Source organism: Delphinus delphis, chromosome 12 (assembly GCF_949987515.2).
Source record: "Delphinus delphis chromosome 12, mDelDel1.2, whole genome shotgun sequence".
NCBI lineage: Eukaryota > Metazoa > Chordata > Mammalia > Artiodactyla > Delphinidae > Delphinus > Delphinus delphis.
Genome location: NC_082694.2, coordinates 63619768 through 63645958, shown reverse-complemented (window position 1 = coordinate 63645958; position 26191 = coordinate 63619768). Strand labels below are relative to the sequence as shown.

Here is a 26191-nt window from a genome sequence, read left to right as displayed (position 1 = left end):
TAAATATTTCTTTAAAAAAAATAGACTGTAACTGACAATAAAAATATAATAGGTTGGGTTGTATGTCTAGAGACAACTAGGTCTATCCTTCCAAAATAATGAATATTAGAGTAGGTAGCTGATTACAGAATCTTCATTTAAAAAATTTTGGGGACTAAGCCACAGTTGGTAGAAATGGAATTTAAACTAGTTCTTATTTCATTATTCAAATTTCCGGCCTATGCTTCCTTTCCCCCTTTTTTTTTTTCTCTCTCTCCCTTTCTCTTTTTCTTTCTTCCTTCCTTCTTCTCTCCCTCCTCCCCTCCTTCCTTCCCTCCCTTCTTTCTTTCCTTCCTTCCTCTCTCCTTATCACTCTCTCTCTTGCAAAATGTGTATATATAGGTAAGATATATGTGACTTATGAGTTTGAGAGAGATGACATATATAGGAATCATTTTATCCCACAAGTTGAAGGCAGTTATTGGTTACTTGCCAGGAAAATAATAAAAGTAGCTAACATTTATGAGAATATACTATGTGCCAGTGAATAAGCACTTTAATTGTATTAACCCATTTAATTCTCATAACAACCCTCCAACAGAGATACCGCTATTATCCTACCATATAGAGAAAGATACAGAGACAGAGTTTGCTAAAGGGCACACAGCTAGAAAGCACAAGAGTTGAATTCGATCCCAATTGTCTGGCTCTAGAATCCAGGCTCTTAACCATTAAGCTATACTCAGAAATCATTAAATTAGTAAAATGTGTGAAGCCTACACAGACCCCACAGGAAAAGGCTACATTGGATTACGTCACATAGACCATCACAGAGGCCTTTTTAATTAATTTTTATGGGAGTATGGTTGTTTTACAATGTTGGTTAATTTCTTGCTGTACAACACAGTGAATCAGTCATACATATACATATATACACTCTTTTTAAGATTTTGTTCCCGTTTTGGTCACCACAAAGCATTGAGTAGAGTTCCCTGTGCTATACAGTAGGTTCTCATTAGTTATCCATTTTACACAGAGTAGTGTATATATGTCAGTCCCAGTCTCCCAATTCATCCCACCAGAGGCTTTTAGTTCTGATCTTTAGAACATGGTAGTCTCTCTCTCTCTCTCTCCATGTTTGTTGAGTAAGTAAATAAACACATAGGTACTTTAAGTCCAGTTTTAAGACCTCACCATTCTGTTGGCATTCCTGCTTTTCCATACCTATCTGCTTTTTTCAGTGTCATTTTCTTTGCAACATTTTCTTTTCAGTGTTCTTTTCTCTGCTCAGTGCAACCTCACTCATGCTTCAAGGCACAGCTCAATTCTGTGAGTCAGAACTTGTTTTTTACTTCTCTCATGACTCTTTCATAATGCCCTGTGTCATAATTTCTGTTCATGTGTGTCGCCTCTTTAGACCCTAAGGTCTCTGAGATCAAAATCTGTACCTGATATATACTTGTACCTCTGCCATGGTGTTAATCGCACTGTTTGACACAGAAATAAGTATTTATTAAATAGATGAGAAAATGACTGGAAGAAGTATTTGGTGTATGTTTATTCTCTCTAACATAAATCTGTGCTACTACAAATCTGGAGGCATGTCTTGAAATTCCATTATGGACATGTTAATATAAAAGAAGTAAATTCATTCAATAATCAAAAGAAAAAGTTTGAGACAAGAATAAGGTTAAAGATGAAATTGGAGAAGAAACAAATTTGAAGTTTGAAGACCATGTTGGAAGAATAAGATGGCAGAGAAAGATAACCATATAAAGATAACAGACATACTTCGGTGTTGGGGGCTAGAAAGACAAGAGACAGGGTCTAGTTCTTAAGAACTGTCTCTGGGGAGACAGAACCATTCAGTAACATAAATCATACAAAGCCTAAAGGAAGTCAATACGTTGAGTGCAAAAGTCTGCCTGGAAGAATTGGGAGGGAGGAGGAGAATTCAAGTAGGCATTTGAGAAGTGAGTATGTGATTGCCATGCAGACATACTTGGGGGAGGAGAGGCATTCTAAAAAAAAAGAAAGAATATGTGCAAAGCATGATGTCTTAGTTCAGCCTTCTATAACAACAGTATCATAGAATGGGTGGCTTAAAAAACAAACCACCTTCATGAGTTAATTACCTCCCAAAGACCCCATCTCCAAATAACATCACATTGGGGATTAGGGTTTCAACATATGAATATGGGGGGGACTCAAACATTCAGTCCCTATCACATGGGCACTATAAAAAAGAAGTTCATTTTACAGCAAAAGGTAAAGCGAGGGTGAAGAAAGAAGAGTGAGGGTATGGGTGGACAGAGTGAGGGTCATTCATGAAAGGCTTTGTATGCCAAGCAAAGACTTTAGATTGAGTCGATAGGGGATGGTGAAGAATTTTGGATAGGGAAGTTATGTGATCAATCTGATAATTTGGAAAGACTGATTTGGCACCAATAGAGAGGAGAGATAAACAGGAGGTAAGAGTCAATCTGGAAGCCTGACAACTAAGCATTGCAGTGGGCCAGGGGAAAGGTAAGGACAGCTTAAACCCAGGAGTGGCAGTGGAGAGGAAAAGAAGTGGAGGTATATGAGAAACTCTCCACGGACAGATAATCAGACTTGGACATGGAGGGATGATGAAAGAAGGCATCAGAAAATCTAGGGTGAGTCCCAAGTTTCTGGCATGGAATATTGGGAGAAAGGTTGAGCCATAAACCAAGGAAGGAAATATAGGAGATGTAGTAGTTTAGGAAAATGAAGAGGGCATATTTTTTAATTAATTAAAAATTAATTGGTATAACTCACATACCATTAGAATCTACATTTTTAAAGTGTATAGTTCAGTGATTTTGAGTATATTAACAAGGTTGTACAACTATCACAACCCAATTCCAGAACATTTTCATCACCCCCAAAAAGAAACCCTGAACTCTTTGCAGTCACTCCCTATTCCTCCTTTCCCTCAGCCCCTGGCAACTGCTAGTTTACTTTCTGTCTCTACCTATTGGATTTACCTATTCTGGACATTTCATATAAATGGAATTTACAGTGTATGGCCTTTTGTGTCTGACTTTCTTAGCATAACTTTTAGAAGGTTTATCCTTATTAAAACATGTGTCAGTACTTCATTTCTTTCTATGGCTAAATAATATTCCATTGTATAGATATACCTCATTTTGTTTTTCCATTGATCAGTTCATGGACATTTGGGTTGTTTCTACTTTTGGGCTATTATGAATATCAATGCTATGAATATTCGCATACAAGTTTTTTGTGGACATAAGTTTTCAATTCTCTTGGGTATATACCTAGGAGTGAATTTTCTTGACCATATGGTAACTCTATGTTTAAGATTTGAGGAAGAGCCAAACTGTTTCCCAAAGTGGCCGTCTCATTTTACGTTTCCACTAGCAATGCATGATGGTAAGATATGAAAACTTACCCAAAAGTTAAGTAAAACTCATCCAAAGTCACTCATTAGTAAAGAGCAGAGCTCAAACATGCCTCTCTCCAGAGCCCACTCTGTCCTCTACAGCACACCACACAGCTGGAGTCCAACACAGAGGTGGTGGTTGAATCTGTGGCTGTGGATGAGTTTACATGGAGGGTCTGAGGCAAAAGGAAAAGGCGTAGAGACCTGCGAGCCCTCAGCAGTAGGAGAAAGATCTGCATATCAGACTGGAAACGTGTGACCTGAGGCACAGGAGGAAAATGAGGGAAGAGAAGATGCCAGGAAAACCATCCAAGGGGAGAATTTTAGGCAGGGTGTGGTCAAGAGGTAACACATGGCTGCTGAGGCTTAATCTAACTTCTGACAAAACGCAGTGACCTCTACCAGAGTCTTTTTGGAGAGGTGTGCGGGTGCGGAGTGGAGGGAGAATTGATTTTGGTGGTCCGAAGAGGGGATGAAATAAGCCAATTCTACTTGGCTGTGAAGGATGGGAAGACAGGAGAGATGGCCAGTGGAGAGCTTGCATTCTTTGTTTTTGCCTGAGGCCAGGAAAGACACCTCCTGTTTACTTAAACTGCTAACAATTTAGTGCCAGTTCATCAGTTCCTCCCTTGTTTTACAACTGTGCCAACAAAATCCTTGTTCCCATTTCTTTGCCCCCTCTAACTCTTTAACAGTGACTTTGTGAAAAGCTATTTTCCTCTCCCTCTATCTTTCTTTCTCCTCCTTTGCCTCTCTAGATCTAAAAATACCCATTAGTTTCATGCTTCTAGGAGTTACACAATTTCTGAAGGGTAATTTGGCATATAGGGAACCAGTGCTGTCAACCTCTGAACTTCTTGGGAATTACAAAAGTTCTTTTCAGTATTTTTGACAAGTCTCCACCGACCTCCTTGTCCTCCGTGTGTAAACCTACTAGTAATCCATTTATAATATTGTCCTAATGGGGAAATATATTCTAAATTCTGAATAATGACTTTTCAAATATAGTTTTGGACATTTCGTAATTTTAGGGCTTCCTTTTTTTTTTTTTTTTTTTTGCGGTACGCGGGCCTCTCACTGTTGTGGCCTCTCCCGCTGCAGAGCACAGGCTCCGGACGCGCAAGCTCAGCGGCCATGGCTCACGGGCCCAGCCGCTCCGCGGCATGTGGGATCTTCCCGGACCGGGGCACGAACCCGTGTCCCCTGCATAGGGGGGCGGACTGTCAACCACTGCGCCACCAGGGAAGCCCTAGGGCTTCCTTTTTTTTGTTGTGTTAAATGCCCTTAAAACCTTTTCAAGTGAAGTTTTTTTGTTGTTGTTCTGATGTGGAAGGCAGAGTAATGTTATTTCTCTCGTGTTAGGGATGATGAGAGTGAACCTTAGAGAAAGGAAGGTGAAAATAGTTAATGTCCTAGTTGGGAGGAAGAGAGATATCACCATCTCTTGAGATTTGTTTTTCTTTTAGAGAAAGGAAGAAATGTTTTCTGTAGGAGAAAAATCTGAAATAAAAGAGAATGACAGAGTCATTAAGTGGCACCTTCTAATTATGGGCTTCAAGCTGTGTAAATTTAATTGAGAATACAGAAATAATTTAAAAAGCATTTTGGGGGGGTTACTATATTTTACTTTTAATTGGTTCCAATAAAAAGTGTAGCTCCAAATCCTTGATTCAGAAGTAATTTCAAACTAAGAATTTACTATACCATAAAAGAATGCTATAAACATACTAGTTTCTGAACAAGAGCCAAATGTTTTCACTTAGATGATAACACTGTACGGTTTCACTGGATAAGGAGAAATTACTATTACAACTTCAAGTAGGTCTGTATCTATGTATATAGAAATTGGCATCAAAATGACATAAGAAATCTAGTTTTTAAAGCCTATCAGTGTCAGTAGTAAAATTAGATAAAATAAATAATAATGATGGTGATAATAAAGCATTGTACAGTCCCTATCTTTTTGTGCTGCATTCATTTACTTATGCTTTTTTTTTAAGCCAAAAACAGTTCAGAACTCAATGCATACCTACCCAATCCCAATCATTTTACTCTCACCAGCTCTTATTCTAATATTGTCTTATGTGTATTCTTATTCTTTTTTTACGTGATGAAAAGTTTTGATAGCAGGTTGGTAATATCTATCCTATGCCCAATTCTAAAATCATACTCAGATATTTCTAGCCACTTTGCTGTCTGACACAAGTGAATTTAGCTGGTATTTTTTGTTTTAGTTCTGTGATCCATAAAACTTAACACTCTCAGGTGTCTCCTCTTTGAGGACATCTTCCTAGATCTGTTTGGTTGAATTTGGTCCAATTCCTATGCTCCTACAACATCTTGGGCATGTGTCTCTGACACTGGATTTAACAGGCTTATTGTTTTATAATAACCAGTTTATAATGTGTCTCCCACACAGGGATTTGGGTCCTTGTGAATAGCTCTTTACGTCTTCAGCTCATAACACAGTGCTGAACATTTAATAGGTATTCAATAATCATCGGCCTTTTAGCTCAATCAAACAAACGCCTTTCTCTGAGAGCTTGGAGATACTTTTGAAAACAATCTTTCATTATATTAGTGCTTCTTGCTGCATTCCTGTGTAGCAACTTAGAACTCAGGTTTTAAAATCCTTTATTGGGGGTTTCCCTGGTGGCGCAGTGGTTGAGAGTCCGCCTGCCGATGCAGGGGACGCGGGTTCGTGCCCCGGTCCGGGAAGATCCCACATGCCGCGGAGCGGCTGGGCCCGTGAGCCATGGCCGCTGAGCCTGCGCGTCTGGAGCCTGTGCTCCGCAACGGGAGAGGCCACAACAGTGAGAGGCCCGCGTACCGCAAAAAAAAAAAAAAAAACCTTTCTTGGTATCTTCAGAGACAGGCAGCTTCCACTCCCAGCTCCAAGTGGTGATATGTGAGCGAGAGATTTTGTCCTCCAGGCTGTGTCTTCTGTTCACATTCTCTTGCTTCTTAGAGGTTTTCTGTGTAGTGTCTTCATTCTCTTGGAGCCTCCTTTGTGTAGATTCTGTCCCCTGAGATTGTCATCTGGTCCCAGTGGGAGGATCCCAAGTTTTACTTAACCCATGCCAAGTACTGAGAATGCCCTCCTGCTCATGGTGGGCACATAGGCATGAGGGTGCTAGTGCTGATACTAAGTACTAAATGGAAGTCAATAACTAGCTCAGAGCTCATCTCACAAAGCCTCCTTGCATTTTTTTTTTTTTGGTAACAATTAAATAGCAAAGTTTAGCTGCATTTTATTTATCGCTGAATTTCTGGGGTGGGGCCTAGCCTTCCAAAGTTCATTGGGTACAGTGCTCAGCACAGTGACTAGATAGGAGCACTCAGTAAGATGACTTCCTCCTTCTCCTTCTCCTTCCTCATCATCACCATCATCATCATCATCATCATCAAACTCACTCGGAAGTAAATGAATAATCAAATGATAAGGGAACGTGACTTTATTTCAAGGCGTTTGGAACCAGGGCCTCCAAAGTATTAGTGCCACAAACAGGATTGTTATGAATATAATATTGGCATCTTCAGGAGAAGAAAATATTGATCTTAAAAAAAACAAACAAATCTATTTTCCCAAAGTTTAAAATGTTAACTTCTGAGCTAAGCCTTTCCTAGTTATGGGCCTTATTTGGGGGATATTATTTACAACTTGAACGCTGGAGTTGCCGTAGTAGCCATAACCCTTCCGTGTGGTTGAACATGTCCATCTGGAAACCATCTGATTGCAAATGCCTCATATGTGTATATGTCAGTTCTCTTCCATGTTCGGCTACAGCCAAATGCCAGGAAAACACCTCCTTGGCTGGACTTTAGAATTCCATTGTATTTATTACTAGAGCTTCTTCAAGACTTTAATTTCTCATTCAACTCATATCAGGTGGCTGTAAATGTGTTAGTTTGGTTTCCAATACTAAATACTGTTAACCAAGAAAAAAATAAATAAAATGCAGTTTAACCTTGTTACTTGTTACCAAAAAATGCAATGAGGCCTTATGAGATGCGCTCTGAGCTGGTTATTGACTTCTGTTCAGTGTCTGGTACCAGTTAGTCCCTGAATTGTCAGGCTTGCTGTACTAATGACGGTTATTCATTTGCAGACAATAGGGCCAGTGATAGAATGCCTAGAAGCTAAGCAAAGGGAATAGTAAACATTTGTTCTAGACAATGCCTAGAAATTGATCTAATAGGCAGCCTTAACAACAGCTAACATTTGTCTGGGTAGTGGAAAAAAATATAAATTTTTGGAGTCAGATGGGCCTAGCTTTGCAACTTACATGGTAATATGATATGGACAAATAATTTAACCTCTCTAGGCCTCAATTTCCTCCTGTATGAAATGGTGAGACTAGCACTTAGCTTTCAGGGTGTTATAAGATTTAAACATAATATAGGTAATTTTCCCAACATCATGTGTATCACATTATATGCCACCAACAAGTAATATTTGTAGAAATTATTGTTTTCTAAAATCCAGGACAATGTTGATTATTAATGCTCCATTAATTTAGTAAAAGCTTTTCGTAGGGAAAAATTAATAAAAAACAAGAGCTAACAATTTAAAACCCAGAAAAACCTCATGGTTACATTAATTACACCCGTCTAAGGCAAGAATGAAAAAATTACTTTTAGATTTGAGAAATTCAGTATTATGCATGGCTATTCCCTCCTGTCAGCCTTAAATAAACTTCAGGGATATTGCTCCACTATCCATAAATGTGGGATACTTTCTTCTATAGGTCACCATTATGGCCCATTTAGAATGTTTTAACTTTGCTGTAAGCACTGGGCTCATTTTTTAAGCTCATACTATCCCAGTTGCTTTGTGATGGAATCAACCTTCATAGTGCTGGCAATGAGACTATGACAGAGCACTCTAGGAAAAGTAACTGATTGAAGGAAATAAAGTAGGAAGATAAATTCAAAGAACTGAGAGGTGAAGTTGAAAGAAATGAGAAAGAAGATTAAAACAAGACCAGTGTAGAAGTACCCAAAGAATGCATGAAGAGTGAACAACAGTAATGTATCTTGTGATTTATGACCTTTCGAAAAGTAACAGATAACGAGGGCATTGGAGACTGTGCATGGTGAGACAGAGATACAGAAATATTGGCTGGGAGGGTAGAGAACATGGGAATTGTGGCTGAGGTTGAAGTTGCCAGAATGAAATATTCTGGAGCAAGTCAAAGGATGGGAGGTAAATTATTTCTTTATTATAATTTCCGTTCCAATAGTATCTTCTTCCACGTTTCAAGCAAAGCTAAGTGAGACTGGAGCAGGGGCTCATGCCCTCATTTGGAAGTCACCTAGAAAATGCCAACCATGCTTCAGCTCTGAGGTTCATACTTACAGAAACTTATACGACTAGACTCTAACAACAGAAACTCAGAACTGCCTGGTCCATACAGGAGAAACTTGCCATGTGACTTGTTCCAGAAAAGTTACCTTAAATAATTTCAGAAACATGACACAAGTGAGTGATGTCACCCTAGGAACAAGGAACACTAAACTTCCTCTCAAAACAAACTCCAGAAGAAGAGAAACATCAGCCTTCTACTCTGGATGGAAATAACCCCAATACTTCTGGTTTCTTTCTTCTGCTCTTCACAGCATCTTTTGTTTATTTTCTCCTCTGGATAAATCTCAGATCTGTTTCCATCAGACCTTCCAGTGGACGACCTTATCTCCTTCTTTTTAGAGTAAATAGAAGTCACCAGACAGGAACCTCCTTGACTTCCTGCTATCAAAAGGATGAATATACCTGTATCTATACCCATTTTTTTCCTCTTTCGTGCTGTCACATTGAAAGAGGTGACCCTCAGCTTTATCCAAGGTAAATCCCTCCACCTGTGCATGGTCTATCACTCCTGTCCTCCCAGAGACCTTGTTATATAAATTCTCTTTCTCCTGCCCCTTAAATTTCCCTTTCCACTGATGCTTAGCACTTAAACATGATCATGTAACAGATATCCAGAAGCTAACTCAGCATTCCCCTTAAGAGGTCTCAGACATCTCTAACTAAACACATCCAAAAGTGAATTCATCCTTTGCTGCCCTCTCCATGAACTTAACTACCCCTACCCCCATCCCTCAATTTCTCAATCTCAGGGAAATGGCTCCATAACCCAACCAAATGTCTAGCTGGAAATCTGCAAATTATCCCTGATTCCTCCTTTCTGCTGATTCCCCATAGCCAATAGATCAACAAATCTCATTGGACCTATCTTCAAAATATATTCTGTGACCAACCACTTCTCTCCATCTCCATTTCCACACATTGGTTTCTCTTTCATGGATGGTTATAATTGACCACCAGCTGATTTCCCCATCATCAGTGTAGGTCTTTACTAATCTCTCCTCCATACTGCAGATGGAAGGATCTTTAAAAAATCCAAATATGATCATGCCATTCTCCTACTCACCTTTAAAACAATGGTTTCTCATTGCCCTTCAGATAAAGTCCATACTCCTTAATATAGCTTATAATACTATTTATGAGCTATTCCTACCGACCTTTTGGTCTCATCTCTTGTCTCATTCAATACTTCAGTCATTCTAAATGTCTTTTAACTTTTCTTGATTACCATTTTCCCACCCACACTTGGCCTAGCTAAAACTCCTCTGGCTCCTAGACTGTATTAGTGCCCTGCAACTTCATAGGATACTTTATGGTAATTACTTGTTTTATTCTTTGCTGGAGTGTAAGAGCAAGAATCGTGTTTGTCCTGCTCACCAATTTATCCTTCTCTTTGCTTATCTGCAACTTCCTCTACCAGTCACTCTAGTAGCTTGCTTGGTATCTGGTGTCTAATAGATCCTCAGTAAGTATTTGTCAAATAAATTCTGTCTTTCATAGTTTTGTCATTTCTCTTACTGAACTCAATAATCTTGATTCTCCCGTGGAGTCTCAGAGAATATAACGACAGCACTTTTAAAATCTCATGTCTGTGGTAAGAAAGGAAGATTAAGCTTGAGTGTTGCCAGAATAACAAATGCTATGACACCCTTGTTGTTAATCCTTAAAGTGTAAAGATTTGTAATAATTACCACTCATTTTATCAAAGGATTTAGGCATTTGGAGAAACCCCATGTCTCCATATGAAGGTCATATGAGTGTAAGAACATACACATGGTTATTTATCTCTAAAGACAATATCTGCCATTAGGAGGGAAAAGTATTCAAGAGTTTTTGTTTGTTTTTTCTTACAACAGAGATAGTGCTATAGACAAGACTATCTTTGGAAGTTCTAATATGGCCAATATAATTTCAAAACTATTTCTTGAATAGATATAATATTTCACCTTATACATTTTGCAATCCTAGAGCCAGGAGCAAACTTTGCTGTTATTTTGGTGTGTTTCCTAGACACTGTCTGGGAATTTAGTCTACAACATCTCTGACAGTCATTACCTTACTTTGGCTTGAGCACTTTCGGGAATGGGATTCCATTGCTGATGAGGCCACCTGCCCCACTACTAGATGCCCTAGTGTCACAGTATTTTTTCTCCTATTTCCTTCTCCCTTCTCTAAGGGAGAAGGAAAGCTTCATCTCTTTCCTTCTCTTTCCTCAGAAAGAGAGCTAACATCTCTCTTTCTGTCACTTCTAAATGTTGATCTTCTACTTCACCTTAAGTCCTCAACTTAAAAGCCTTTAAATACTGGAAGAGAAGAGGAAGTGTGGACAAAGGGAGACACCTTCCTGAGCACCCAGTGTTTTGCAGGATTGACAGTGGATACATTTATGTTACCTCACTAACTTCTTAAACAATCTAGTAAAGTAAGTAGCGTTAATGGCGTTTTACTCAAAGTAGTAAAATTCTCCCCATTTGTCTATCTAATGTTGAAATCCAATTTTTAAAAACTTCTAAATGTTCTGAGTCAAGAGCCTGGGATGCTAATTAAGATCTGTCCGTGTAGTTGCATGGAATTGGCTTCTTTTCACTATTTCTAACATTGAAAGCATAGTTCTTATTGTCCTAGGCAACCTCACAATGTTTTTGAGTCTTCACCAGTCACGTTAATGGTCTTTTTTGCTGCATGAAGACATCATGGCCTTTGGAAATCACACCAAACAGAACTCTATTGCCCTTCTGAAGTGAGACCTTCTCTCTTAGAAATAATTCAAGCCCTGGGGAAATTTTGGCTTATTGTGTCCTTTTCAGATTTGTGAGAAAATGTTTATGCTGAGGAGCAATAATTTTCAGTGCAGCCAGAGCATACCTATCAACACAAAAGCAACTCCTAAGCCATCAAGAGACTAAACAACCTGGACTAAAATAACATTGACATTCTTGTTGAGACAGTCAGGAGTGATTTATAGTCAGAGCTTGGTGATCACCACAACAAATTGTTTTAGAGATTTATTAACATTCCAAAGTCAGTGTTTGGAAATCCACCCATAGAAGTATATTTGGACTAAAATAGTATTTTACACTATGTGTATAAATTTTGGTTTGGTCACACATCATTTTTAATAGGCTGAATGTTTTAAAAACAGTTTGATCTTAAAAGTATCATGGCACCAAATAACTACTTCAAATGTATTCTCTTTTTAACTAATGTTGTGGGTGACATTTAGACAAAAACCACTTATAATTGAAGGGTTTTGGAAATGCTTTAAAACAATGTGGATTATTCAGTGTTTCTATTATTTAACTCTGGGGATTTCTTTCTGTTCTTTTATCAGGTTCTCCAAAGTACTTATTATTCGAGTTGGGTAAACCAGTTCAGCAGACTGAGTCCCCAATGCATTTTCCAGTGATGATAACTGCCCTTAAAATTCTTTCAGACCTGGATATCTACCTGTGTGAGACCAGTAAGTAAGTGTTTCTTTAAACCATTTTAGATTATGTAAGAAACTCACCAAAATAATTATGCCAGAAAAACTAAGAGAAACATGTCGTAGTATTAACAAGAGTCCTTTGGATGATGAGATTATGGGTAAACTCTTTTTCTTTCCTTTTTCATTACTGTCGTATTTTAAATGATGAATGTATATTGCCTTTGCAATAAAGAAGCTTTACTTTTGAAAAAGCAGTTGTAGATACAATAATATCCACACATATGAAATGAGATCTCAGGTACATATGCAGATGACAGAACGCTAAGCAGCGACACAGACACATCTACTGATTGAAGAAACAGATTGCAACTGGAGAGGCCCACTTGGCTCTCAGGTACTGGCTTCTTTACAGATCACAAATATAACTCCAAACATGGTGACAGGTGTTTGGTGCGAGGTTATTTCTAACCTCTTGTGGAAAGTCAATATCTTCCCCAAACAAATTAGCTGAATAATTTTGGGTTTGACCTAAGAATTAGTTTAGTTAATCTAGGTTGTTTGGTTCTAAGTAATACATTTACTATTCAGTAACAAGAATTAACAAGATAAAAAACCTTCCTGTTTATACAGGAAGGTAATCAAACCTGTCAATTGTCCATTGTTGACTTTTCTTGGGATTGACAGAATTTACGTTAAGGAAATCAGAGAAATGCTGCCCCAAAATGTCCTGGAAGAGGTACCAAGTTCTTATTCTGAATAGAGTATAGGCAGATCCTATCACATCTAGAAGGCTAGCAGAAAGTCTAGAAAACTTCTGTCCCAGTGATGTTTACTAAAAGCTAGTTTAAATAAGTAAAACAAACTAAAAAACAATCCCTTAAAATTTTATAGTATCCACTCGTACAAATATATACATATTCAAAGACAAACTTTTTACCATTTTTATTTTATTCTTTCTTTATCCATCCATCCACTCATTCATGAGTTTAGCAAATTCTTTTTTGGGTATCTTCTATATGAGAGGCAAAAATCTTAGCAGCTGGGCAGTACACCAGAGAACTAACACAAAAATTCCTGCATTCATGGAGCTTACATTCATAGTGCTAGAAAGATTAAAAAGTAAATAAACAAGTAAAATATGGAGTATGTCAAATGGGGATACGTGTTATGAGGAAAGATAAATCCAGTAAGAGAGGTAGGGCATGCCAATTGGGAGGTGGGCTTGGAGGGAGAGTGTTGTTTTAAATTATGGTGGTCGGGAAAGGCCTTACCAATAAGGTGACTTGGTTAAGAGATGTAAGAGTTGGTTCTAGACAGCTTTAATATTCCCATTCCAGAAGTGGGACAGCATTGACCCAGTGTTTCCGTTATTTTTATGACACATGAAATAATCCTTCTTTTGATGCTCTAAGAGTAGTACCTTTTGCACAAGAGTATGTTTCCACCTGATTTATACAGCTGGTGAACAGACTCATTCAGATGTCACTCTTCAGTGGTACCACTAAACTAATACAGCCACACATATGGACCTTAGTTTTTTTTTTCGATTCATTCACGTGTTTGCCTTCTGAAGTTGACTATGAGCCCATTGAAGGCAGGGATAAGACAATGATATGTTCATCTTGGCAGCCTCAATGCCTTGCCTAGTGCCTAGCAATTGTCAGGTGCTCCATGACTACCAGTTGAATAAATAAACTTTGAGAGTAAAATCGACTTTAAACAGTTCATGAGTGAATTCCCAATGGCCACGTTTACCTCCTAAACTATCCACAGTGGGTAACTGTCTTACATCATGATGACCTCTCAATTTCTCTAAGCCTTATATGGAGCTGGCATCAAGGACTTGCTCTGTAAAATAAAATGATGGTATGTTCCCAACAGGGATACTTTCGGTATAAGCATCTCTTAGAGGTTGTTTCTAATCCCACTTTCCCCATGACAGTGCTATAAAATGGGACAGCTGTCATGCCAACATTTTTCTACTACCTCTGTAACAGATAATCTGGTTTATATCCTTTTTCTGAGGTGGTGTGGAGTGCCATTTTTCACACAAGATTAGGGGGCAAAATTATGACAGCCTTATGATATCCCCACTTGGGAGAGCAATAAAAAGGAAAAAGGGAAACCAAAAACTTTATTTTATAATGGAGTCCTGATTCAAGGCCATAATAATTGTATGGTTTTGGACCAGTTGCTAAATCTGTGTGAATCTCATGACCTTGTCTGTAAACTGGAAATAATAATCTACCTTACAATATTGTTATGAAGATCAAGTTGTATAATATATGCAAAGCATTTGGTGTAGTGCCTGGTACATAATGTGGATGTTCAATAGATTATTGTTAATATTTTACTACTATTAATAATACTGTTACTGTTAGAGAAGTTATGCAAATAAGATTTTTTTTTACCAGTTGTTGAACGTTTACATGATCCCTGAGGATAATGCTCATCAATATATTTGCTCTTTAAAGTTATCTCCCTCTATATACTTGTAATAATATTAAACCAAGTAACGCTTATAACAATGTACTCTTGAACGTCTTTATCACTTAAGAATATGAAGTGTAACATGTTGTATCAAAAAAATTTTTCAGCTGCTAAATGGGATGGTATTTAATAGGGAACGTTTCCATGGTTTCAGAGCATCATACATGCTAAAGAACAGATTAGCAGGCATTTCACCATCATGGTGGTTCACACAATCTCTGTCACTTTGATGCTTTTCTTGCAGAAATATAGTCAGTGAAAGTCATTATCTTTTCAGGTAGGAAAGTCATGCTTTAACGGATAGCAGAACTCTAGTCTGATATTTTTTTCTTCTTGTTTCTTTAGAGTCTTGAGACTCTAGGACAGAGACCACCACTAGGCACAAACATCACCTGTTTGCATGATTATGGAGATGGTCTACATGATGTTGAAAATGCCCCTAGTTTTTTGACAACGGCTAAATAACCATGGGGTCAAGTGGACTTGGGAAAGCGGCAACATTAGATGAACTGCTGAGCACTTGCATTGAGATGTTTGGTATGAGCCTTTTCTCCCTTCTGTACATCTTGCTACTCTTACTTCCCCCTGTTCAGATGTAGGTGTTGCCGTGGAACAGAACTCAATCTCCATACCTTGGTATTTAAGGCCTTTTTGATTGACCCCAATCTGTCTCCCCAGTATCACTGCCCTCTGCATTTCCTTCCCTTTACTGCCCACAGCTGATACCCCAGCCATACTGTTCACTTAATGTTTCTGGAACATTCCCTACATCTTTCTACCTCCATGCCTCTATCATATTACTTCACTGAAATTCTACTTCAGAGCTCATTTCAGATGTCACCCTAGATGTTCATAATATCATTCCTAATCTCCCCTGTCAGGAATGCTGATTGCTTCCTCCACTCTCCCACAGCCCTTTATGACTTTCTTATGGTATGTGGTATATGCTGCTGTGATAATTTCTTGGTCTCTTGGCTTAGACAAGAGTGAGTTGCCCAAGCTCCTGCATTCTGTCTTTGTGTATATGTCTTGTATCTCCTACTAGGTTGTAGACTTTACAGTTATATGCCTTTTATGTTGTTCATCTACCTCAGCATTTTGGATTATTCCTTGCACAAACAGAGTCACAGAGGAGTTGTTTGTTGAACTGATTGTTATAGGAAGAGTTAAACCAGACAGAAAAGGGTTGCCAGATAAAATACAGGATGCTCAGTTAAATTTGAATTGCAGATGACCCACATTTTTAGTATAAGTATGTCCTAAATAGTGCATGGGACATACATATACTAAAAAATTATTTGTGGTTTACTTAATTCAAATTTAACTGTGTCATGTATTTTTATTTGTGAAATTTGGCAACCTTACATCAGAGGAAGGGTGAGACCTACCCACTTAATTTGCAAGGAAATACCAGCAGAAGTAGGAGGAAAATGATAATGGGGTCTACAAGAAAATTTTGACACTGATGTTTCTCTACTGATATTAGAAAAAGAGAAAAGTAGTATGTACTGTCGTCTCCTCACCTCTCATTTTATTTTATTTTTTAACAGATGACAATGGAGAGCTGAATAATAGTTATTTGCCAAGAATAGTTCTACTTATGCACCGATGGTATTTATCTTCCACTGAGTTGGCAGAAAAACTTCTCTGCATATATCTTTTCAACTACTGTGTAATTTTTACAATCATAAATCAAGTTCTGTATTTAGATAGAGTGTCTAACCACAGCCAGTAAATGAAGATGAATAAACAGTCTTCAGTCGGTTATCCAGCTGTTTTGTGAATATATATACATGTCTAGACAAAACATCTGGATGATTGACCAAATAGTTAACTATCCATCTGGATGTGTTGGCTCTGCTTGGAAATAATCACTAGATATAAAATGAAACAGGAGCTGTAGACTGACTGTTTCTAACTTGTCTTAAATATTTCTGCTGTTAGTATAATGAAAGAATATTTAACACTGATTCAAGAGCTAACTTATTCCTTTTAGGAATGCAGAATGGTGGACCTAGAGGATACAGTTTAGACATATGGAAATGCCAGCCAAAATAATATGATCTGGCTCAGGCATAAACACCACCTAAATTTTCACACTTCCCTTGCTGGCAAGACACAAGGAATATTCTAGCAGGTTTATTACAATTTGTTAATATTAATTTTAAATTTTCTTCTGATATAAAAGCAAAAAAAGAATCCATAGTTAGAAATCCCATTCTATAATAAGGGCTTTTAGCAGTCCACCACTTTTGTACACGGTACAGTCCTAAAAGGTAGTTAAAGGCCAAATGACTGAAAATGGCTACAAAATAGTCACACATTTATACGGAGGTTTTATTCCCCGAGATCTAATGTTCATTATATAACCACTAATGTTGGTTCCTACAGTCTTTGCCGGCTGCAAGCCCAGGGGTCCTGCAGATGAGTGAGAAGCTTTTCAGGACAAGGGGAGCCTCAGAGGGAGAGGGTCCATTGAGTACTATTAGGGCCAGCGTGGCTTCCATCTGCTTACTTCAAGCTTCCTCCATTTTCTACTTCTTTCTTCCAACATGCCCCCAACCTCGGGGCAGAAGGGGATGTTAGAGAAGATAAGGGGACATTCACCCTGAACAGAGGTCCCTGGAAGTGAGCAAGATACTAGTACCCAGTGGTCCAAGGATTCCACAGGTCCCACTACTGAAAGGCAGTACATAGAGAAGGATGGAGGGAACTGACTCAGTCTGGTCCATCCCGCCTCAGGATCCAAACAGTGTCCAGAAATGTGCCCACAAGCAGCACCCTCATCATTAGTAGGTCTGCTGCTGTATGAAACACAAATAGAAAGGGATATTTAGGCACAGTAAAGTTTAATATCTGAAAGTACAGATTGTATGAAAGTTGAAACTGCCTATGAATTAACATTTCTTTAGATATTCCTCCCTTTGGATTCCTTGCTCACTGCATATCCATGGTGCCTGGCATATAGTAGGAGCTCAATATATGTTAGTTAAAAAGAGTATGACTAAATAGACTTGAAACTAAATCACAACACAACATGTGTATTAATATACCCAAAAATGACATTTTCAAATACTAAAGAAATTAGAGTACTTATATAAAGCATTAATCCTATATATAAAATCTTTTTGGCTGAAATGGTGCTTTTATGTACTATTGATTTTAAATCATCTATAGTTGGTAGTATATTTGTAATTACAGCTGACAGTCATCACTTGGTAAGTGCTCAGAAAGGTAAAACTAATTTTATAAATGGCTTTTCTTCCAGACCAAAACAATACATCCCAGAGCAATAATAAATTGTGTCAATTATTTAGCACTGATGTCATCAGAACACACTTTTCTCTCCATTTGAAGGTACACATAACCCTAATATTCCTAGTACGGCCCTCTTATTAGGAATTCATGTAAATTGATCAAACAGCTGCAGGTCTGTGCAAAGGAAACAACGTGCAAGGATTTTTCTTTAACTAGTGTACGTATCGAAATGCCAGTGGAGAAAGCTGTGATGAATTTCGATTAAAGATCTGTTACTTCATGAGGTAAATATTTACGAATTTAATTGTCTTGTGGTTTCTAGTTCTGCGATTGTTGACAGTTTTCTTTTCACCATACAACAGACCTAGTCTGACAATAGAATCGACTCAAGTCCTCCTTTTATTGATTTTATTAAAACTGTTCCTGGGAGTAGAATTCATCTTTCTTTTGGACTGTAGATCAAGCAGTGGTCAATGTGATTAGGGAATGAAAGCAGCTCTTAGAAAGAGTACATTCATTTTTTTTCTACTCCCTCACCATACACATTCCCACCTACTTGCCATGAATTGGGATAAGGGTTTCTTCTCAGCAGTGGTTCTGAAGAGAGAGAAAGAAAGGCTCAGGGTGGGAGTAGTGGATTTGAGTCCTTGATTAAAGGAGGGAAGAGGGAGACTCAATGTGATGGATGAGGGATGGGAGATTGCTAATTTGGCATGTGGTCTTGATGCATTGTTAAATGTAATCTGTAAAATGATACCATGGTTTCCATAGAGGTCTAGCTTGAAATCTTCCAGTTGTCAAAAATACTTGATGCCTTTCAGGTACTGGATTCTGAAGTTTCCCGCAGAGTTTAATTTGGACCTCGGTTTGATCCGTATGACTGAGGAATTCCGGGAAGTAGCTAGTCAACTAGGATATGAGAAACACGTCAGCCTCATCGACATATCCAGCATGTAAGAGTGGCACAAGCTTCTTTCAAACAAGATGAGTCCACTGTTTGAGGGAGGGGGTAGTGATGACCCCACTTGACCTCCATCCATACCATTTCAGAATCAAGGTGTGCTTCTCTGAGGAAAGCTTTGATGCAATGAGCACAGTCCCATCGGACAGAGTTTCTCTCTCCAAGCTTCAATTTCTGTATTTGTAGAATGGGGATTGTACTTTCTCATGGGGTATTATGAGCATCCAATGAATACCTGAGATAATATGTGAACGCATTTGGCACATAACAGATGCTCAGTACTCGGTTACTGAATCTAGTCTCCTATACCCTTGCCACTCATAGTGTGGTCTGTGGGTCAGCAACATTGGCATCACCTGGGAGCTCAACAGAAGTGCAGAATCTCAGGCCCCACCCTAAACCTGCTGAACTGGAAACTGCATTGTAATAAGATCCCCAGCTGATTCATATGATCATTCAAGTTTGAGATGCTCTGAGGTCAGCCTGAGGCTGTACAAATGTTGACCATAGTTGTGCCATGAACTCGTTAGCTCAGGGATTAGGAACTTGGTGCTAATTAGGCTAGCATTTTATATTGACTAGCTAACTTTGCAGACAAAACTATTTTAGGCCTGTGAGTATGGTTAGCCATATTGCAAATATGTGCTCTTGTGTCCTAGGCATTCATACTCTAGTCTCTTTTCCTAGAATACTTCTTCAAGAGTGATCAACGGTGAGTGATCCAGGAGTTATTAGGGATGTTGTTAAAAATAAGGATTATTCAGCCTGACTCCTCTACTTACTAGCTGTGTGATCTTGGGTAAAATTTTAATCTCTCTGTGCCTATATTTTCTCATCTATAAAATGGGAGTAATAGTAGTAATACCTGGTAGAGTTGTTGTGAAGATCTAATGAGTTAATACTTGTGATTATAGTGGTGCCTGGGACATCTAAGAGTTTGATAAATGTTTATACTAAAAAATACAGATTATTCAGATTATTCATTCCTAGTAAATCAGAATCTCTGGTAGTGAGGTCTAGGTCTCTGTCTTTATAACAAGCTTTTCAAAAAATCCATATGTTGCTGAAGTGTGAGAACCAGCTTTTGATGGTTTCCATCACCACCTATATATTGATAAACTCCAAAATTTATATACCTAGCCCTAACCTCTCCCTCATGATCCAAACCTTACTGGTCACAGGAGAGACCAAGTAAGGGATTCTGGATGAATCAGTGCAAACCTACCCTGTATGGAAAAACAACTCGAAGTTTATATTCTATTGGCAATGGGTCAGTGGTTTTCTCTTCAAATATGAAGGACTGGGCGTGTATTTTGCACAAGCCCCTGGAAGCAGGCCAAGAGTTACACAGTCAGTAGGTTAATAACTTCCATTGAGTGAAATGAGCTTTCAGCACATTGACCAGACTCACTCTTCTTTTATAGTCCTTCCTATGACTGGATGAGAAGAGTCACACAGAGGAAAAAAGTATCCAAGAAGGGAAAAGCCTGTCTGCTCTTTGACCATCTGGAGCCCATTGAATTGGCTGAGCACCTCACTTTTCTGGAGCATAAATCTTTTAGAAGGATCTCAGTAAGAAACTGGACACTTATTCTTCCAAGGATAACAACCACCATGCCAACTTTACCAAGAGCTGCATTTTCATACTCTGAAGTGTTGGCAGCCTCTGTCACTGTGCTCCACTGGAAAAGTGCCCTTAACTCACAGGAACAATCCCTTTTAACCAAAGATAAATATTATCCTGTCTTTATTTTATGGCTCAGGAGCTATATTTCTGTTGCTATTTTCAATGTCTCCTTTCATAGGATTAAAGCATGATTTTCTAAATATTCAGTGGAGATTTAACCATTCAAGGTTTATTTAGCTCTGTTGACTTCTACCAAGTGAACATGTTTAGCTGGGCCCTTCATTTTGGGAGAAGAAATATTTATTTAGGTTGGGATATGTATAAATACCTGATTATGGATATAGGTTGAAAATAGGAATTGTAAGCTTTCAGGAGAATCTCAACATCAGGTTGTTTCTTTCGCAGGGATGGATATCCTGGATTAAATTTTTCTTTCCTACTCTGTCTTGATAGAGTTCTTCCTCTGCATCCCTTTTCTTCCCCCTGACTGTGATCTCTTCCTAGCTACCTACTCACTATCCATTTGTTATGATATTTCCACAATGGTTCACAAACAGCCTTTGTCTTTGTCTAACCAAGCTCTGGGGAAGTCACTCCTTCTTTTCCAAGATGCCAAAGAATGAATTACGTTATTGCTTGCAAAGAAGAACATGAGGTTAGAAGTATGGATTTCTGAAAGACTGATTCTTTTCACTAAGTAACCCTACTTGGAGAGGACCTTTTGATTCCCCACAGGCAGGCCATGAGAGGGAATCCCCTGCTCTGTTTCTATGGTAGGAGGCTCATATGTATCTGATGACATCCATGCTGACTTCCTGAAAATATGTCAGTTTTGCCAAAGAGCAGCCTTACTCAATTTCTGTTTTTTCTCTTTTCTTCTTGAAAACACATTGCAAACTTATTCTGACTTGAAATTATAATATTTATATTCATTTCCTCTTCTTTAATGTATGCCATTGTATCTCGAACTTGCCTGACCATTGGAATCACCAGTAGTGGGTGAAAAATGGAGATTCTTAGGTTATTCCTCTGGAACAGTGATCCTTTAGGTCTGACATGTTCCCCCAAACCAGTATTTTTGCAAATGCCCCAGGTGGATCTTATGATCCAGCAAATTTTGGACTCACTGGAATATGACTTTGAGTCTTGTCCCTTCCTCCTCCCATCAACACTGTGGTGTGTAATAAGTGTGCATCTGGGTGTGAAAGAGTGAAATGCAGCAAAATAACATGTTAAAGATGCAGATATATTCAAACTTGTAAGATGCCATTATAAATGTGAAATGAAAGAAATCGTTATGCTGTTGTGAAACATTATCTCACCCCTTCCATGCAACATTCTAATTTATAATTTTTTCAAAGACTCCATTATAATTCAGAGTCTCTGAATCTTCCTTTACTAGTTCACTGATTACCAAAGCTATGTCATCCATGGCTGCCTGGAGAATAACCCAACCTTGGAGAGATCTATTGCTTTATTTAATGGAATCTCTAAGTGGGTCCAGTTGATGGTTCTAAGCAAACCAACCCCTCAGCAAAGGGCAGAAGTCATCACAAAGTTTATCAATGTTGCCAAGGTATGTATGTCTGTTAATTAGACTGGGATTCTCAAAGGATTCTAGATATTCATTCTCTCTACTGAGAAAAGTCGTTGAAAAAATTTGGGGTTCACAATATAAAAGCCAATTAAAATACCCATAAATGTCTAATGAGCAAATATACTTCTCTCATGCAAGAAGATTGCTTTTAATTGGCCGTATTTGGAAGCATTTAATGTAGCTATTTTTCTGTGTAATGATTGATATATTTTTCTAGTGGATTTCATTTGTACTTCATTTTGAATTGATACTATTTTCCCTACATCCTTGTTGTTAAATTGTAGGACTTCATCTGTACCTCAAAAAGGTCAGAATAATTCAAAAATTGTTACTAAGTATTGAAGTTAACCTTTTCTATTGCAGAAGCTCCTTCAGCTCAAAAATTTTAACACCCTGATGGCAGTGGTAGGAGGCCTTAGTCATAGTTCCATTTCCCGGCTCAAAGAGACCCATTCTCATCTTTCTTCAGAAGTTACAAAGGTACAGTGGATCAGATCATAACCCAAGTAGAAAGTTTGTTTGTAAATTGTTTGGGGGTAGGATGATCCTAACAAATGTCACTCAGAAGGGGAAAGTTTTCTTCTTAGACAATAGGAGGTTACAGCCATACCACCTGGAAAAACAGATTAGAGGTGGCAACAAGTGTCCTAATAGGAATGCTTTGAACACTGTTAACATACTACAGTTGTAAATATTCAAAAAATATGTGTTTGGTGCTTACTATGTGATAGGCATTGTGAAATACATGGGGGTTACAAGGCAAATATGACAGAAATCATTCCTACCGTCCCGTCCTCAAATGAAGTCATTGAACACCTGCTCTCTTCATAGTACTGTGTTCAACACGGTGGAAGACACAAAGGAAGGGGAGGCAGAAAGAAATCTTTTGTACAGAAAGCCCTCAGATTTATAGCTCAGTTTTCAGGGATTAAAAAAAAAAAATTTAAGCAATGATTGTTTCCCAAACTGAACTTTTTCTGCCATATTTATTTCCAGACTACAATAATATTTTTCCTTATTGAGCAAAAAAGAACATTTCGTCCTTATGAAAAGATTTCCTTGTAAGCGTGTACTTTGTTATATCAGTAAGGACACTTTCAGCTGTAAGTTAAAAAAAAAAAATCTTGGAATTGCTTAAACAATAAGGAAATGGATCGTCTCACATACCTGAAAGTCCAGAGGCAAGGCCAAGTCCAGGCATGGTCTGATCAGAGCTCTGGCTCAGTTGCTCTGTATTCCTCTGAGTATGAGGTTTTTGTTTTAGTTTTTGTTTTTCATCGGATTGGTTTCCCTCCTGATTGGGCTGTCTGCAGCAACGGGAAAATTATGCTTTCTTGTTTATGGAAGTTGGAGATAGGGAAAACCTCTCTTCAGCTCTGCACCCATGGAATAAAAGACCTTCTTTTTTAGACAGATTGGACCATCTCAAATCACATGCCCACCCCTGGGCCAATAACAGTTTCCAGAGGAATACAATGTACTGATTGGCTTAACTCTGTGTTCCTGAACCAATCACAAACCAGAGGGATGGAATTATGAAGATGGTAGATCAGAACCCATCCTTGGATCTGGGCACGGAAACAGCGTCATCCGAGACACATGGGAAAGAGTAGACTGATCAAAAGTAGACACGTGGGTCTATTAGGAAGGTATGGCTGCCGTTAGGCAACCAACAATAGCTTGTGCATATAAACAGGAGAATATAAACCACAGAAGCACTGCTGAGTGACCTCAAACACTGCACCCTTTCCAAGTATAATGGGGCTCATTATGTGTTTCATTTTCCTTTAGATTAGTAATGAATTTCCAGTAAAGAGCAAAACATATTTTAAATGTTGTAAAGAATAAGAATTCAGTGGAGGCTCATAGAAGCTTGCAACCACCAGTGTGTCTTCAAAAATTATTTATTTGAACTCCCCTTTCTTACAGAAAAGAAAACTGAGGTCCCCAAAAGTGAAGTGACTTGCTTAAGGTCACCCTCCTAGTTAGTGGCAGAGTCCAAAACCACAGCTATCTCACACATCAGTATGACTGTTCCTACCCCATACTGGCCCCTTCAAGTTATATCTTGAATGCAACTTTCTTGGAACAACTAGGAAATTTTAATATACTACATACTTCAATACAATACATGCTTGTATTTGTGGATTGTAATATTTCCATGAATTACAAAATACTTATATATACATGATGCTATTTAACATCTCAACACCCCTAGTAGGTAGGCAGAGTTGTGGGCTATTTCTCTTTTGACGCAGAATGGAACAGGCTGTCCAACTCATAGCCAAGCCTAGTACATTTTTCTAACTTTCTTTTCCCTGGTTAATATTTCCCTGCATCAACGTTGGTGCAATTGATACTTCTTTCAGTAGGCGAGGAATTTCCTAGCCACACACTGTTGGGCCTGAGGGTGGGCAGAAGGGAAGGCTGTTTGAAAATACTACTTTTCCATCTGTTCCCAGAACTGGAATGAAATGACGGAGCTGGTCTCCTCCAACGGCAATTACTGTAATTACCGCAAGGCCTTTGCCGACTGTGATGGCTTCAAAATCCCAATCCTTGGCGTCCACTTGAAAGACTTGATAGCAGTCCATGTCATTTTCCCAGACTGGATGGAGGAGAACAAAGTGAACATTGTGAAAATGCACCAGCTCTCTGTTACCTTGAGTGAACTGGTCTCCCTACAGAATGCCTCTCACCACTTGGAACCCAACCTGGATTTGATCAACTTGCTCACGGTGAGTCCAACGGACTAGAGTTTGTGCTAATAACTCTCCTGCACCTCACTTCCCAGGGTATGCAGGAAGATCCATGCCAGCAATTCACAATGGGGGTGGGGAAGGTGTTGAATTCAGGGTCAGTAGATGGGAAGAAATCTCAAAGGATGAAGGGAGGGAAACACACCTGTAACCCAAGTGACTTGAGACACCAATCTCCGAGCAAAGAAAGTTCCCTTTGCTTTGAGGGTCCCAGTCTCAGCCTCCACGGCTCTGGCTTCTGCAGTTCTTAGAGAGGCCCTCCAGCCCTGTCCTCAGTGCCTCATCACACTCATCTAATTCATCACCTCCTTCTCTATGCCCTCAACTCATCGGCTTCTCTTGATCCTCACTGCACTGCTGTAGTTGAAGCCTGGAGTAATGCGGGGACCTCCTCTGAGATCTCCCTCCCCGTTACCCCCACCAACCTCCCCAAGCCACCAGATACAGGTCCCAGTCTGCCACTGGAGCCCTTCACAACTTGTTTTCTGACTATCAGTTTCTCCTCGTTTGTCATCACCTGATCCCGCATTACACCTGCCTTTGAGGAATGTGGGACTTATACTTTCCACCACAAATTGCTGCCTTCTACTTTCTGGCTTTGCATTTTCTTGGAAAATTCCTTCCTTACCCACCCCCCAACCCCACCATGACTAGCTTAAATTCAAAAGCCTCTATCTTTCTGGAGCATTCTCTGTTTCCTTCCAAAGCAGTAAGGCATCTGTCACATGTGTTGCCCTTGTACTTTCTTATCTATAGGAGGTATCACTTGACATTAGATTTTTTTTCTATTTACCTGCCTTATACATCGCCCGTCCCCAGCACCTCTCATAGTATTGCATAACATCTTAACGGAAAAACCTGAAATAACTTTTTGGCCCACCCAATACCTGGCATATTTAGGAACTCAGCAGATGAACTGGGTGCTGTATTTAGGAGTGGGTTGGAAGAAATTCACCTACTGCTCATACGTTTTGGCCTTGGCGGCACGCACCATTAGCTGGTCTCTAGGTCCTAGCACTTTTAGACACACAGGTGTATAGTAGAGAACATTTCCCATTGGCTGCTTCTTTGTCAGGGGGAAAGAGGCATAAGCAAATTCTCTCACCCTTGCTTAAACAAGTGGAGGAGCAACTTCCTTGTTTGGGTTTTTGACACTGTAGCATCTGAAACTTGGCTGCAATACCGAATTGACTACTTTCCTCCAGTAGCCATGGGGAATGAAAACAAGAAGCCCTCTGGAACTCCAAAGAGCTAAATCCTCTAGGACTGCTGCATTGGGATAAGAGTGCAGTTCCTAGACC

General features: G+C 39.0%; 1 protein-coding gene across 1 annotated transcript in view; it reads left to right on the top strand.

Moving 5' to 3' along the window:
- Nucleotides 1–26191, top strand: part of RASGRP3 (RAS guanyl releasing protein 3) — a 104240-nt gene that overhangs the window by 47880 nt on the left and 30169 nt on the right. The window contains exons 2-10 of the mRNA XM_060026839.1: nt 12103–12235; nt 15034–15225; nt 16239–16341; nt 18168–18230; nt 18768–18899; nt 20332–20479; nt 21937–22110; nt 22495–22611; nt 24594–24869. Of these exons, the coding sequence (XP_059882822.1) occupies nt 15156–15225; nt 16239–16341; nt 18168–18230; nt 18768–18899; nt 20332–20479; nt 21937–22110; nt 22495–22611; nt 24594–24869 (1083 nt within the window). The 5' untranslated portion in view covers nt 12103–12235; nt 15034–15155. The remainder of the gene's footprint in view (nt 1–12102; nt 12236–15033; nt 15226–16238; nt 16342–18167; nt 18231–18767; nt 18900–20331; nt 20480–21936; nt 22111–22494; nt 22612–24593; nt 24870–26191) is intronic.